General features: G+C 42.2%; 1 protein-coding gene across 4 annotated transcripts in view; it reads left to right on the forward strand.

Annotated features, from left to right (window-relative positions):
• Positions 1-9,382, forward strand: part of TMTC4 (transmembrane O-mannosyltransferase targeting cadherins 4) — a 58,309-nt gene extending 48,927 nt beyond the window's left edge. For 3 of the 4 annotated variants that reach the window (XM_020898606.2, XM_020898607.2, XM_070471445.1), the window contains exons 15-18: positions 747-861; positions 2,173-2,285; positions 3,864-3,933; positions 5,498-9,382. In XM_020898606.2, the coding sequence (XP_020754265.1) occupies positions 747-861; positions 2,173-2,285; positions 3,864-3,933; positions 5,498-5,646 (447 nt within the window). In that variant the 3' untranslated portion in view covers positions 5,647-9,382. Of the gene's footprint in view, positions 1-746; positions 862-2,172; positions 2,286-3,863; positions 3,934-4,669; positions 5,134-5,497 lie in introns of those variants that run through there. The other variant, XM_070471446.1, reaches the window with a different exon arrangement.
• The last annotated feature ends 6,157 nt before the right edge of the window (positions 9,383-15,539 follow it).

Consider the following 15,539-nt stretch of genomic DNA (forward strand, 5'->3'; position numbering starts at 1 on the left):
CTCCCTCTGCATGCTTTTATTAACTATGTAAATTGAGAACTAACCATTTTGTATTCTATTATCAATGTTAACATTCTCTCTCAAAAGACAGCAGTACATCATTCTCTCCTTCCTGAGGGAGGCAAACAGGCTCCAGATTGACAAAGGGGTTTATGTTCTTGCTTAAGACTTTTCCAGAGACTTCATAAAGTATGTCTGATACACTCACAGTTTCATAGGAAGCTTAGATAGAGGCAGGAAGACCATTCTTCACAAGGTGAGCTTGACACATAGAGCTTAATCACATTAAATGTTTTGTTTGCCATTTAAAATAATAACTTAAATAATACCTAGACTATATGAAATCTTTCTAGAAAAATACTAATGATTTTGTTTTTTCCCTTACCTCTTTTCAGTGGTTTGCAACATCATTTAACACCTGGAATCACTAAGTTATGGGTTGTAGTTAAAAGGTTGTAGGCTGAGGAGCTAAACCACCTGGTCCCATTCCCTGCTCTCCCATTTCTAGATGTGGAACTTTGGGCAAGTTATTTCCTCTTTATGTGCCTCAGTTTACTTCATCTGTGAAATGGGAATAGTTCTCTTCATCCCTGAGATTGTTTGGAGAATTAAATGAGTTAACATGAAAATTTGGAAGCTTAATACATACAAGTTTGGTTTTTTTGAGTTAGTTAGAGCTTGGAAAGAGAAAGCAAAAGAGAATTGGAATATTGATTGATTGCCAGGCATCCATGCTTTCTTTTCAGTATGCAGATCTGAATCGTCACGTGGATGCACTGAATGCATGGAGGAACGCTACCGTGCTGAAGCCAGAGCACAGCCTGGCCTGGAATAACATGATCATACTCCTCGATAACACAGGTGCGGAGTAGCAATTCAGTCAGTCCCCAGTACTGCACCATTGGATAGTTAAGGAATAGAGCTGATTTTTTTTAATAGTGTGTTAGGTTTTTTTTTTTAATGAAACTAGGGTTCAATATATTGCATGGCAAATATAAAATCTGGAATATGGAGTTTCCTTTGACATACTGGAATATGAATGTTTGGGAAAGTGACCCTTTGCTTAGAGGTGGTGTTGAGTAATGGGGCCAGTGTGCGCTAACATCTCATTTCATCTTAAGCCTGTCATGTGATAATTGGCATCATCTAGGATGCTGGAGGGAGAAGGCAGTGGTACCCCACTCCAGTACTCTTGCCTGGAGAACCCCATGGACGGGGAGCCTGGTAGGTTGTAGTCCATGGGGTCGCACAGAGTCGGACACGACTGAGCGACTTCACTTTCACTTTTCACTTTCATGCATTGGGGAAGGAAATGGCAACCCACTCCAGTGTTCTTTCCTGGAGAATCCCAGGGACAGGGGAGCCTGGTGGGCTGACGTCTATGGGGTCGCACAGAGTCAGACACGACTGAAGTGATTTAGCAGCAGCAGCAAGATGCTGGAGGTTCCCAGAAATAAATAAGGATGGCTTCCAGGCTTATGAAACAGATGGTTCTGAGTCCATGCTCCAAAGTTCATGAATGGTATCCAAAGGAGATGCCCTCAAATCTACCCTCAGAGATCCTTATTTTTGATACAATGATAACAAACTTGATGATCTGGTTTTCTTAGCATGTGGGAGACTGGATCAGTTGGAAGTTTCTCTGTTCCCCAGTTTAAAAAATCTAACCATCCCATAAGAAATGATAGTTTTCATTTGGCAGAATTTAAAGCTAGTCAGCCCATCTGTACAGTGTGGAGGGAGAAATGCACTTGTTTCTAAAGGAAATGTAGAACGTGAACTTCAGTACTATAAATACTCAGTTATTAAAGGGTTGCTGGGATATTCTTATTCTGCAGGCTTGTTTTCTCCTATTTGGGTAGACCTGGTATCTGGGGGGAAATTAAAATTAGATTTTACATGCTGTGACAGAATTTAATCCAAAGCTGTTAGTATATTATATCAAAACTGTGCTGGACTGCCATGACTTTGCAGCTGGTAGGTCGCGCGTGTGTGTATGTTTTATGTTGTGTGTGTGTGTGTGTGTGTGTGTGTGTGTGTGACATGTTCCACATTTATTTTATTACATAGTTTACTCATGATTGTACGTAATGCACAAAAGCCTTGTTAATTAAACTAGAACACTACTACGGCACAAACGTGTTTTTTGAGTTTTCCATTTTTCACTCATAGGTAATTTAGCCCAAGCTGAAGCTGTTGGCAGAGAAGCACTGGAATTAATACCTAACGATCACTCTCTGATGTTCTCCTTGGCGAACGTGCTGGGGAAGTCCCAGAAATACAAGGTGTGTGGCCCTCAGGCTGTGGTTTCTCACGCGGAGTGCCAGCACCTGGCAGGAACCATAAGTGTGACTTCTGCCCGGTTAAGTTGAGAACGGGGCCTGAGCCGTGCTAGCCGCACACCAGTGTGGCTTGGTCAGCCTGCATCCTGGAGAAGCTGCCGGAGAGATGAATCTGTGGCCCAGATCCACCTGCTTTCTGGTCATCATCGCTGTTGCTCAGACGTGGGAGGGGAGGAGAAGCCCACCGCCCCCTCCCCGGCACAGGGCTGTGACGCTGTCCTGGCAGTGGGGCTGGTGGTCTCTGCACAGAAAGAATACTGGTCCAAGGCGGGATAGGATTGCTTCTCCCTGCTTCCAGGTTTCTCCTCACCTGCAGGAAGTTACAGATCGCCTGCAAAGCCCTAGAAGTTTCTGACCAATGAAAACTGGTTCAGCTGTGTGTGACGGGGCTCCCAGGATAGGCCAGTAGACCATGAATCACAAGGCACTTAACTCCCTGTCTACTCAGGGGGACTCCAATCCCGATGGCACTGATCTCAGATTTTAATTCTGTGTGTCAGAACCACCGAGAGAGCCTGTGAAAACACAAATGCTTATTCTTCCCCATGGCTCAGTTGGGTGAGGTCAGCAAATGGGCATTTTCAACCAGCATCCTGGCCTCCTAACCCAGATGTTACAGAAAACATACTTTTAGAAGCAGCGTCTTAGTCCTTTCATGAGAGAAGTACTTCTTTCCTGAATCAGGGGCTGTATGTGATTTTGATCACGCTAGGCCTAGAAGTACTGATTAATTCCCATTTGTCCCATGTTATTTACTTCTCTTCAGCTCATGAGATAGCATTATCAGTATAATTTTCTATAACAACACCACAGTAAGATATTTCATGCATTTCTCTCCTTTTCGAGTTGAATACTCAGGGAATTTCATAGCTTCAATATACATTTTTAAATTTCTAGATCTTGCTGACTGATAACCTTTCGAAGGGTATCGTTTATTTTTTGCAAGTCTGCCTGTGCAGAGCGGACCCAGTTGTGGCTGTTTCTGCCTCATTCTCTTTGCTCAAATTCTGCAACTAACTAGGCTGCTTCTGGGTTCCCCAGTGGGTTGTGGGTTCTTCGGAAAGGTCACACAGACCCCACCTCCTAACCTGGAGAATCCTGGAAATGAGTTCACCAATGCTGACCGGAAGTGACCCTTCCACAGGTGTTCTCAGAGCCCAGCACTTTCCCTTTGACCTATGTTCATCCTCCCCTGCACCCTGAACTAGCTGCTTGCTCGATGTGGCAGGACCCCCGCCACTTCCGGAGGGGAGGTGACAGAGTCCTTAGCATATTTCATCCTCTTTTTGGCCACTGTCCTGACTCCTGCTGTCACCTTTGCTCCATCACACCCTGCAGTGGGTCACCGTTCCCAGCCTCTTTTCAACACGGTGTGGCCCCACTGGGCCTCCTCAGTGTTGGAAGGAGGATTTGGTGGAACAAAGAGCACATGCAAAGTTTGAAAACCATAGGCGATAAAACTGTGCATGAAACCTTGGCATTGCCTGCGGTACCTTATCTTGTATGTATTTCATCTTCTAGGAATCCGAAGCTTTGTTCCTCAGAGCAATTAAAGCTCATCCAAATACGGCAAGTTACCATGGCAATTTGGGTAAGGAAAATTTTCAGTTTGAATCATAACGAAATTCTATATACTCTTAGTGAAACTGGGCTTCCCTGGTGGCTCAGCTGGTAAAGAATCCGCCTGCAATGCTGGAGACCTGGGTTCCATCCCTGGGTTGGGAAGATCTCCTGGAGAAGGGAAAGGCTACCCACTCCAGTATGTTCGCCTGGAGAATTCCATGGACTGTGTAATCCATGGGGTGGCAAAGAGCTGGACACAACTGAGTGGCTTTCACTTAGTATTGAAATATATACATTTTTGTAAAATCACTTGGGAGAGTTGTTTTTCAAATCTAGCCTGTGTTGGCCTTAGTGAACTGAGAAGTACTTGGGAAGTTTGCAGTCTGACCTGTGCATGCTTGCCTTTTCTATAGTGAACCTTCCTTCTAACCTGGTCTTCCTTGAATTCCTATGTTCTCTGTCTTGGCTAAGAATGCATTTACAGTGATATATTCCCTAGAATTCCTTTCTTCTATTTTTATATCTCAGTAATTCAGATTTTTTTAAAAAATACTTCTTTGGCTGCCTTGAGTCTGAGTTGTTTCTCTCTAGAGGTAGCATGCAGGCTTGGTTTCCCTGAGGCACGTGGCTGCACTGCAGGGCAGATCCTTAACCACTGGGCCACCAGGGAAGTCCCAGTAATTCAGATTTTTAGAACAAGGCTTGTTGATGTTTAGAAGGCTCAGTCATGTGAATATTTTTTCTACCACATCTCTTCCTAGTAGATTCTGTAGCTTCTCCTTGCAAGAAAGTGATGAAGCATCAGTGTTGGCTGTACTGCTCACATCGAAAGTTCATTTTACTCAGAAGATCGTTGTTATCATCAGAGGCTTAATATTCTAATAAGTAGATTTATTTTACTATCACTTTATGGTCAGATCTGATGTGAGAGCCCTGAATTCCAGATGGCAACAGACAAGCTATGATGTTGCCAAAAGGTGTAAGGGGATCTTTATTAAACAGCTGGTCTTGGGGCTTCCATGGTTCAGTGGTAAAGAATCCCCCTGCCAATGGAAGGGACAGGGGCTTGATCCCTGGTCCTGGAAGACCCCGCATGTGTGCCCATGACGAGCCCATGCTCTGCAACGAAGGGTAGCCCCCGCTTACTGCAACTAGAGGAAAACCCTCGCAGCTGGGAGGACCCGGCACAGCCAAAAATAAATCAATAAAAATTATTTAAAAAAAAAAACAGCTGGTCTTCTACGTGGTGGCTTTGTGCTAAGCAGCGTGGCAGCCCAGCCCTATCCAGCCTGGCTTCCAGGAAATTTCAGGGCAGCATCACCAAACTTAGGGAACTCTTCTTTTACTTCTTTATGTAACAATGTTGCTCTAGGGAGATGGTTCAGAACCCCAGGAGTAACTGGGAATGGTTAAATAGACAATCACCAAGGAGTACGATTACAATAAATAAAGTTGGCAGTACAAACACTATTGTTTTAAACAATGGTTTTGGAAAACTGCTCACAGAGGTTCTATTTCTTTGTGCAAGTGGTTGGGACTACCACAAGTTATTCAGAAACCTTTCCAATGAAATTGATGTCTTGCTGTTTTAGCTGTGCTGTATCATCGTTGGGGCCATCTAGACTTGGCCAAAAAACACTACGAGATCTCTCTGCGGCTTGACCCAACAGCATCAGGAACTAAGGAAAATTATGGTCTTCTAAGAAGAAAGCTGGAACAAATGCAAAAGAAAAACGTCTGATCCTTTCTCCTTCATTTTCTGAGTGTGTGTGTGTGTGTGTGTGTGTGCGCGCGCGCATGAGGTAGATTGTCCATATCTCGTGCTTGCCTTTAACCATTTAAAGTCCTACATGTTGTTTGCTTTATTGTTTTTTTTTTCCTGTGAAAACAAAAACATGCAAAAAGATTATAGCACCAGCAGTTTACTCTTGAATGCTTGATGTGGTTTTTGCATTGAAATTGTATTTTTTCAGACAACTCAAACATAACTTCTGAAATTCCAAGGCTGAAGTCTTTTTTAATTAAAAAGAAAAAGAGAAAAAAATTATCTTGAGCGACTTACAGCAGAATTAAGCCTGCATTTGGAATGAGTCGTCTTGCATAGATACTCATACTATTAAACGTCGCCTGTGAACAGAAAGTGACATACTAACTCCTATACTTTATGTAAATATCCTGTGTGTCTGTATATTGGAATTTTTATTTAATGACAAGTAAATTAAGATTTTTGGCTTTTTCATTTTTTTCCAAACAATATGCTGTGTACTTCATTTGTAAGGAAATATTTATTTGTATTTTTATGTTTTGAACAGGGCAAATAATTGAATGAAGAGTGGAAATTTTAACATCTAGTATATTTACACTTTTTCCATAGGAAGAAATTCATTCCTACATTTTTTGGATTCTTCAACTTGAGCTATTGGTAGCATGCAAAATTGTGTAGTATTCTACATAAACTGTCACTCTTAATAGAAAATTCAAGCTATGCTTTAGACAAAAACAGGCAGCCTGATGTCTTTATTTTTGTTATATCCAGTATTAAGAGGGCTACACATCTATGTAAGTTACGTTTTTATATGTTTAGCTGGAAAGCAGTTTTCCATTTAGCTTCATAGAACCACAGTCATATCCAAAAAATGCAAGAGGTAAACTTCCTCTCAAAAGGAACCACATTTGAGAAGTTTGTGATATTTTTAAGAATTGGATTATTTATCCTGTTTTATTGGGTCAGAATAATCATATTCATTTTGTTTTATTCTTCTATATTTGCTGTTGACCTCATGATTTATGCAATCTATGTAATTTCTTATGCAGTGAAATTATCACACAAACCAGTATAAAAGCGTCATATTGCCTCCTTAATAGATGATTTTCAAGTTGCTCGGTTGGCCAAATGTTTGTTTGGGTTTTTCCTAAAGATGTTATGGAAAAACTCAAATAAACATTTTGGGCGACCCAATGTTTGACTCTTTGTCTTCTTTCCTTAAACTGAAATCAAAGTGACCAATTCATTCTTTCTAGAACATGGCTTCTATTTGGTTTTTTTTGTTGTTGTTTAGTCACTAAGTCGTGTCCAACTCTTTTTCGACCCCATGGACTGTAACCCACCAGGCTCCTCTATCCATGGGCTTTCCCCGGCAAGAATACTGGTGTGGGTTGCCATTTCCTCCTCCACTATTTGGCTGTAGGCACTGCTTAATAGAGTCATCCAGGTTCAACAAACAGGCTGAGTAGATATCACATTGAGATGAATTTGATTGTCTAACACTCGCTTGTGAGGAATGGGGTCCGCGGCAGAGCAGCATAGAGTTGTAAATCGTAACCTACGAGATTTTGAGATCCTCAGAAGAGAAAATGCTGTTTCAAACCTTTCAGAAATGGTCCCAAAACAACAATAACAGTTTATAGAGCTCTTAGGAGCGGGAGCTGCCTTATTGTTCATTATGTTCCTATAGCACTTAGCTTGGGAGAGAATAGGTGTGCTATATGCTTTTCGATTTTTTTAAAAATTTCTTTCTTTAAAACAGTGCTTGTCTTTTGAGAGTAAAGGAAAAACATTTCTTATAAGAGCCTATTCGTGATTTTTTTTTCTTTTGTACTGATACTAAAACTTGTGTCAAATCAAGACGCCCTGCCTGCAGAAGGAAACCCCCGAGCTCTCACTGCTCCATCGCAGGCTTTCCCAGAGGAAACAGTCATTCGCCTGATTGACATTTCATGGAGCCTTGTATCTCAGCAGATTTTGGAAGTGGGCCATGCTGTTCCTCTCTTCCTCCTCCTTTCCTTCTTAAGGCAGCCACCTTCTTTATTTCTTAGGTTTCCCTTCTAACAAGACTGAAGTGGAGATCTGTCTCCCGGTTCCCCCTCGTTTTTGGTATTTTTCTTAGACTTGTGTTTTTATTGCTCAATCATGGTATGGGATTCTGTTGGGAGTGGGGGCGGTATGAAAACAAGCATCGGGATTGTTGCCAGTTTGGGAAATCTGAGAGTCCGAATAATTCTTCTTCACCTCCCTGATAGTAAACATCACGAAACCCTGGAAGGTAGTTTGGGGCTATTTTTTCTCTGTACATCTCTTTCCCATTAAATGCAGTGTTACATTTATTTCTTAGGACCTGCACCATGGAGACATAGCCCACTGTGCCTTCACAGGGCTCTTTGGGTTTCTGATTCTATCATATTTCTGAAGCATGGTCTTTCCATTTTATTTCAAATGACTGAGCTTAAATATCACAGAATAGACCAAGCCCCAGAGTAAAGTATTGGACATGTATGTTCATATTCACACCTATTGGACTTTGAGGTGAAAAAAACTATACTTCGTTCTTGTCTCCAGGGCTTTGATGCCACAGACAAGTCATTTAACATTGCTTCAACTCCAGTTTCCCATCTGTAATGTGGGCATAATAAGACCTCCCTCCCAGTAATGAGGTGCTCGACTCAGTACTTGCCTTAAATGATAGACTAGACTTGGAGGAAGGTATAGATTTCTCAGCAGACAGGTTTGATCTGTCTGTCATGATTGCATGGTTACCAAATAGCCATAGCTGGTGGGGGAAAATTATTTTTCTCTATTGACTAATTGAAGCTAATAAATGTTGAAAGAATGGCAATTAGAAAACCATTCTTTTTTTTTTTTTTTTTTGTCCCCAGTGAATTAATTGATTGCAGAAAAGATCAGCAGTGAATAAAACCATTAGATGAAAGATCAGTGGAAAACTTTTTAGTGGAGGGGAGAGCTGTGTGATTTTATCACAGGTAGACTTGTGTGGTCACTATAGTAGAGTCGAGTCCCCTGGACTGCAAGGAGATCAAGCCAGTCCATCCTAAAGGAAACCAATCCTGAATGTTCACTGAAAGGACCGATGCTGAAGCTGAAGCTCCAGTACTTTGGCCACCTGATATGAAGAGCTGACTCACTGGAAAAGACCCTGAGGCTGGGAAAGGTTGAAGGTGGGAGGAGAAGGGGACGACAGAGGACGAGATGGTTGGATGGCATCACTGACTCAATGGATGAGTTTGAGCAAGCTCCGAGAGAAAGTGCAGGACACAGAAGTCTGCTGTGCTACCGTCCATGGGGTTTCAGAGTCAGACACAACTGAGCAACTGAACAACAGTCAAGATACAGAAGGGTCCCATCACAAGGATCCCTCGTTCTACTTCTATGCTATTATCTTTTTCAAGATATCCTCTTGAGCACAGACTGTGCACTGGCAGTGCGCGCTGCTGAGGATATGATGCATGCTCACAGGTGACTCCTGCCCTGTGGAGCTTACAATCCAGGTTCCTTCCACCCTTGCTGTGTGTGCAGCTTGGGCTTGCTGGTGTAGACATCAGGGACCGAGCATTGTTACCACCACCACCCCCCCACCACCCCCACCCCCCCACCCCCGCAGGGGCCTCCTCGGGCTCTCCTTTGTAAATTGCAGCATCACTTGAAATAACTTCTCTTTCTAAATAAAGGAACATGTGTGACATCACCGATTCATCTTTCTTCAAGAGAGCCATGGATGAGTTCATAATATAGCTGTGATAAGGTGCCTTGGTGGTAACGAGATACTGTATGGGAGAGTCAGGTAATGGAAAGTAGTCGCTAAATTGCTCTGCCCAAAAGGTGGGGGAGAGGCTGGGGGGGTGATACTCCAGAGTGACGCTGAGTGAAAAGAACTCAGGAAGCTCGGATTGTTGGCTGAACAATGGGGTGTGCAATGCAGGCTCTCCTGAAGCAAGCTTTTAAGTCTTCAGGAAACTATGCTGTGTGGCTCTCTCAGTGGTCATCTAGAAATAGTTGGCCTTTGGGGACATAATACTTGAATGTGGAAGGAGAATCTACCTTAACCCAAGTTGGAACCTCACAGACCTTAGGCAAGTGTAGGGAGTGTCGACTAGTGTCCCCCACTAAAATTCATATCCACCCACAATTTCAGAAGGTGACTGTATTTGGAAATCAGGTCTTACAGATAAAATTAGTGAAGGGTCTTGAGAGGAAATCGTCCTGGATTTAGGGCAGGCCCTGAATCCAATGCTGGTTATCTTTTCAAACGGAGAGAAGATACATAGAGCAAAGAAGGCATCCTCCTAGGATGGAGGCGGAGCCTGGAGTGAAGCCAAGGCAGGCCAAGAGTCCCTAGAGCTGGAAGAGACAAGGATGGAGCCTCCCACTGGAGCCTGCAGAGGAATACGGCCCCACCCACACCTGGACTTCAGACTCCTGGCTCCAGAACAACATTTCTGGTAGTTAAATATTTATTTGTATTTGTTTACTTATTTGGCTGCACTGGGTCTTAGTTAACGGCATGTGGGATCTAGTTCCCTGACCAAGGATCGAACCCAGGCCCCCTACATTGGGAGCGCTGAGTCTTAGCTACTGGACCACCAGTTAAGTCCCAAATTTCTGTTATTTAGAGACTTTCGTGGTGGCTCAGCTGGTGAAAAATCCACTGAGGGAGCCCCAGTTCGATCCCTGGGTTGGAAAGATCTGCTGGAGAAGGGAATGACTACCCGCTCCAGTATTCTGGCCTGGAGAATTCCATGGACTATTCCATGGGGTCACAAAGAGACGCAACTAAGCAACTGTCTGTTATTGGACACAGACTGTCCAGTATTCTGGCCTGGAGAATTCCATGGACTGTATGTCCCATGGGGTCACAAAGAGTCAGACATGACTGAGCGGCTTTCACTTCCACTTTTGGGGCTTCCCTGCTGGCTCAGACGGTAAAGAATCTGGTGCGATGGGGAACACCCAGGTTTGATTTTGAATACTATTATGTGCCAAACTTTCCAATAAGTCTGTGAAAAAGGTAGCATTATCCACCGATTTAAGGACTTCCCAGGTGGCTTGTTTGGTAAAGAAGCCACCTTCAAGCCACCCAGTTTGTGGCGATTCCTGGCCACCTTAGAAATCCAACCCAGCAAGTAACTCAGAACCTCATCTGTAAAATGGTGGATGGTAGTGGTTTGGTCACTAAGTCATGTCCAACTCTTTTGTGACCCCATGGACTATAACCCTCCAGGTTTCCCTGTCCATAGTATTTCCCAGGCAAGAATACTAGAGTGGTTTGCCATTTCCTTTTCCAGGGGATCTTCCCTGACCCAGGGATTGAACCCACGTCTCCAGCATTGCAGGTGGATTCTTTACCAAGTAACCAGGGAAGCCCTTAAAATGGTGGATAATACTCCCTTTTTCACAGACTTATTGGAAAGTTTAAATGAGTAAACACATATAAAGCCCTGGACCCATGCTTGGCACATAATAATATTCAATAAATAATTTAGAGAGCTAACTCTCACTTGAGGTTTTTATCCTTGAGACCTTAAGTTACCCAGAAACAATCTCAGGTTTATAGTCTTATCACCTGTGTTCTAACTCTGGTTAGTTCTATGAGTTCTTGAAACCTGTTACCCAGTTTATCAGAAGCGTCTTGAGTGTCCTACGTTTCTAATCATGTTGTTTTTAAATATGTGGCATTTTTCCAAGGCCAATAAAGCTTTCTGCTTCCTACTGGTGATAAGTGTTTGAGAAAATGTATTCCCTGTAGATTTAAATTCAGTTTTACCTATCATTTAAAACCAGTTTCGGGGACTTCCCTGGCAGTCAGTCCAGTGGTTAAGACTTCACCTTCCCTGGTCAGGGAACTAAGAGTCCACATGCCTCGTGGCCAAACAAACAAAAGCGATATCGAAACAAAGTCAATAAAGATTTTTAAAGTGGTCCACATCAAAAATAAACTTAAAAACTACTTTAAAATGTTTTGTTTCAGCAGTTAATTTCAACAGCATTAACTTTGATGAACAGACTTGAGACTTGTCTCAAAAATTTTCAAAACTGCTCATTTCTAGAACTTTCTGATCACGTGTAGGGATGACAGCTTTTATAAAAGCTACTGGTCTAGGAATCTACAGACCTCAGCAAACAAGGTAGTATGGTGGAAAGAACAGAGACCAGGAGTGTGAGATCTACCCTACGGCCAGCTTCACTGGTATAAGTCATCTTTTTAAGCTTCAACAATTCAATCAGACATGAACCCTTCCAATCCGGCCATTAGTTACCAGGACTCTGAAATGAGTCATTTAATTACTGCATGCCTCAGTTGCTTCTAATAAAAATAATGCTGCTGGTGGTGGTGGTGGTGGTTGCTTTTGTTATTAGTTTTTCTTCCATGAAATGAGAGGGTTGGACTAAACTAGTGTTCTTCAAATATTCATAGATGCTTAACCTTTAAAATATAAAACCTAACTCTTATATAGAAGTCCACTATAAAAAGTTATAAAAGTGACCTAGATGCTTATATAAATCCTCATAAAAATCTGTTGTGTAATAGAATGTTTGAAATTCCAACACTTGTGGAAATAAAATATTTTGAAGCTTTCTAGTCCTGATATATTCTGATACAGTTAAAAAGTCCCTTAGACTGAAAAAGTACATTTCTGCTCTGCCATTCATCAGGTTGACATAGCACAGATGAAGGCAGTGGGGAGTGAAGAGAAAATCACATTTTTTCCATAGAAATGCTGAAGTTGTAATGTGTCAAGGAACCCACTTCTAAAGGTGACTGCTGCTTTATTACATATGGAGAAACCTCCTGGAAAAGCACTGACTATCAGAAATGTTGCTGTTTTAAATCATTAGCAAGAATGAAACATCACGCTCTACTTGAACGGTCCAAGTCATTTCGACATGAACAAGCACCCTCAGTTTCCAACCCATGTGCAGAACTTCATTTAAAGTGCTTTTGGACACACTCGTTCACATCTCTTATAATTTTTAGTCTCCAAGTTCATAGGACCCTGATCCAGCAGTTGGTTCTGCTGCCCAGATTGTGGAGCCCTGTACCAAGGTCACAGGATGAAAATCTCTGAAACTGACCAAGCCCCATAGCAACTGTTGCCATGAGCCTCTGATCAAACCGGCCAGTTACTTGACCCCATATTAGGTAAAATACCTACCCTATTATCCACCCTATAGCATCCTAACAAAACACCTAATGCCCCCATTCCAGTAGGAATTTTCTGTCTTGAGGCTGTAGAAATTGGCTACTAGCCTGCAAAAGGGTTTGGCTCGACCTTGAGCCGGCCCGCTGTTCTAACAGCATCTCCCACTCTGATAAACTATTCTACCTCATGTCTGGAAATTATTTTCCAACCTGTGCTTGGGCTACAACACAGACCTAATGTTGACCCTTGGCACACAGCCCTGTTTTGCCTTCAGCCTGTGAAAACACTATTACCTTTAAATTCCTCCTAACCTCTCCCTCCCCCAAACCTCCTGACTGCGTCTTTGTTCGGTGAATCATCTCAGGGCTCCATGGGTGTGTAGAACTCACTCTTAGTTTACAAAACAAGTGGTGGCCTGGACTTAGGTTGCAGGATATTGAGGGTCAAGGATGATTATTTGTAATAATTTACTAGAATGATTTGATAGCATTTCAGTTGATTTTATAGTGTTATTCAGTTAGACTTCAAGCTCTGTATATAGCACCCAGGTTCTGTTGCTTATTTCACATTATAATTATCTTTTCAAGAGATGAAGAATATATTTTCCCATCTACTGTGTGGTACTTGCAATGTTGGAGATGTGTGGGAGGGGTCAGAAGGAAATGAGGTGGGCCCCTTTTGCATAATACAAACTGTCTGTGCATTCAGTCAAATATATATTAGCCTCTAACACCAAAGTCTGGACCACAGAGTTTGGCAATTACCTGCTGGTATTTAGAAAACAAAATGAAACTGGATAATTTTAGTAAGAGACAATTTGACAGTTTAAATCCTTTGAGTTGATAAAGCGTTTGTTGAGCTTTGAACCTGGGGCATAACAGTTGGCCAGCTTCTTGACCCTGAGTGTGGAGGGTATGGGAGACTGTGGACAGCAGAGTACCAGATCAGAATGAACAGAAAAACAGCTGACAGTGGGCTGGATCATTTCCAGCGAAGGACTCAGCTGTACCATTTGCAGGCAACTGACAGCCTCCATGAGCCCACTCGAGTTATTAAACCCACTAGAGCAGCTGGCTTGCTAAGGGCTCTGGTGTAACCCACCAACCCAAAACTGAAGCCAAGACTTGTCTGAGTTTCCTTGAGAAACTGATTTTTCTAACATAATGGTGTAGTTTTTCTAACATAGTATTGTAGGTCAGTTACACTTCAAAAACAAAGAAACATAAAAACTCAACAAAAAATGGATCAAATTTGTGGTTACGGCAGGACAGGTGGGGGAATTAGATGAAGGTACTGCAAACTTCAAGTTGTAAGATGAACAAGTACTAGGGGTGTGATGTACAAGATAATAAATATAATTAATACTCCTGTTGGAAAGTTACTAAGACGAGTATATCCTAAGAGTTCTCATCACACCAAAATTTTTTTTCTACTTCTATTTCTTTAAATTTTTTATTTTATATTTATATAAGATGATGGAAAGTGAAAGATGATGAAAGTGAAAGAGGAGAGTGGAAAAAGCTGGCTTAAAATTCAACATTCAGAAAACTAAGATCATTGCATCTGGTCCTATCACTCCATGGCAATAGTTGGGGAAATAGTGGAAATAGTGACAGACTTTATTTTTTGGGGGCTCCAAAATTACTGCAGATGGTGACTGCAGCCATGAAATTAAAAGACGCTTAAACTCCTTGGAAGAAAAGTTATGACCAATCTAGACAGCATATTAAAAAGCAGAGACATTACTTTGCGGGCAAAGGTCCGTCTAGTCAAAGGTATGGTTTTCCAGTAGTCATGTATGGATGTGAGAGTTGGACTATAAAAAAGCTGAGTGCCAAAGAATTGATGCTTTTGAACTGTGGTGTTGGAGAAGACTCTTGAGAGTCCCTTGGACTGCAAGGAGATCCAACCAGTCCTTCCTAAAGGAGATCAGTCCTGGGTGTTCATTGGAAGGACTGATGCTGAAGCTGAAACTCCAATACTTTGTCCACATGACGCGAAGAACTGACTCACTGGAAAAGACCCTGATGCTGGGAAAGACTGAAGGCAGGAGGAGAAAGGGATGACAGAGGATGAGATGGTTGGATGGCATCACTGACTTGATGGACATGAGTTTGAGTGGGCTCCGGGAGTTGGTGATGGACAGGGAGGCCTGGCATGCTGCAGTCCATGGGGTTGCAAAGAGTCAGACACGACTAAGCAACTGAATTGAACTGAAGATGATGGATGTTCACTAAACTTCTTGTGATAATCATTTCATGATGTCTATAAGTCAAAACATTATGTGGATTTAATCATTATGCAAATGACCTTAAACTTTTATAATGCTGTGAGACAACTGTATCTTAATAAAACTAGGGAAAAAGTAAATGATCATTATGAAGAAAAAAGAGTCACTTGTTCAAATGCATTTCATTTCGCTGGGTATCACCCCCAGAGTTGGTTATTCAGAAGGCTTGGGGTGTGGGCTTTGAGTTTATATTTCTAAATTCCCAGGTGCTGCTCATGGTGCCCATCTGGGACCGCGTTTTGAAAATTACTATTATAAATTATTTTTCTGTGGGTTATTTTTTGACAGTTAAACTGAATATCTCATCCCACAGAGTCTAATCCATATTGGATCAGACTCTCCCAGCCTTATCTGGCAATAAATGCAATTTAACACTCAACTCCTTACCATCTTTAATCTTCGTTCATCAG

This window comes from Odocoileus virginianus, chromosome 8 (assembly GCF_023699985.2).
Source record: "Odocoileus virginianus isolate 20LAN1187 ecotype Illinois chromosome 8, Ovbor_1.2, whole genome shotgun sequence".
Taxonomy (NCBI): domain Eukaryota; kingdom Metazoa; phylum Chordata; class Mammalia; order Artiodactyla; family Cervidae; genus Odocoileus; species Odocoileus virginianus.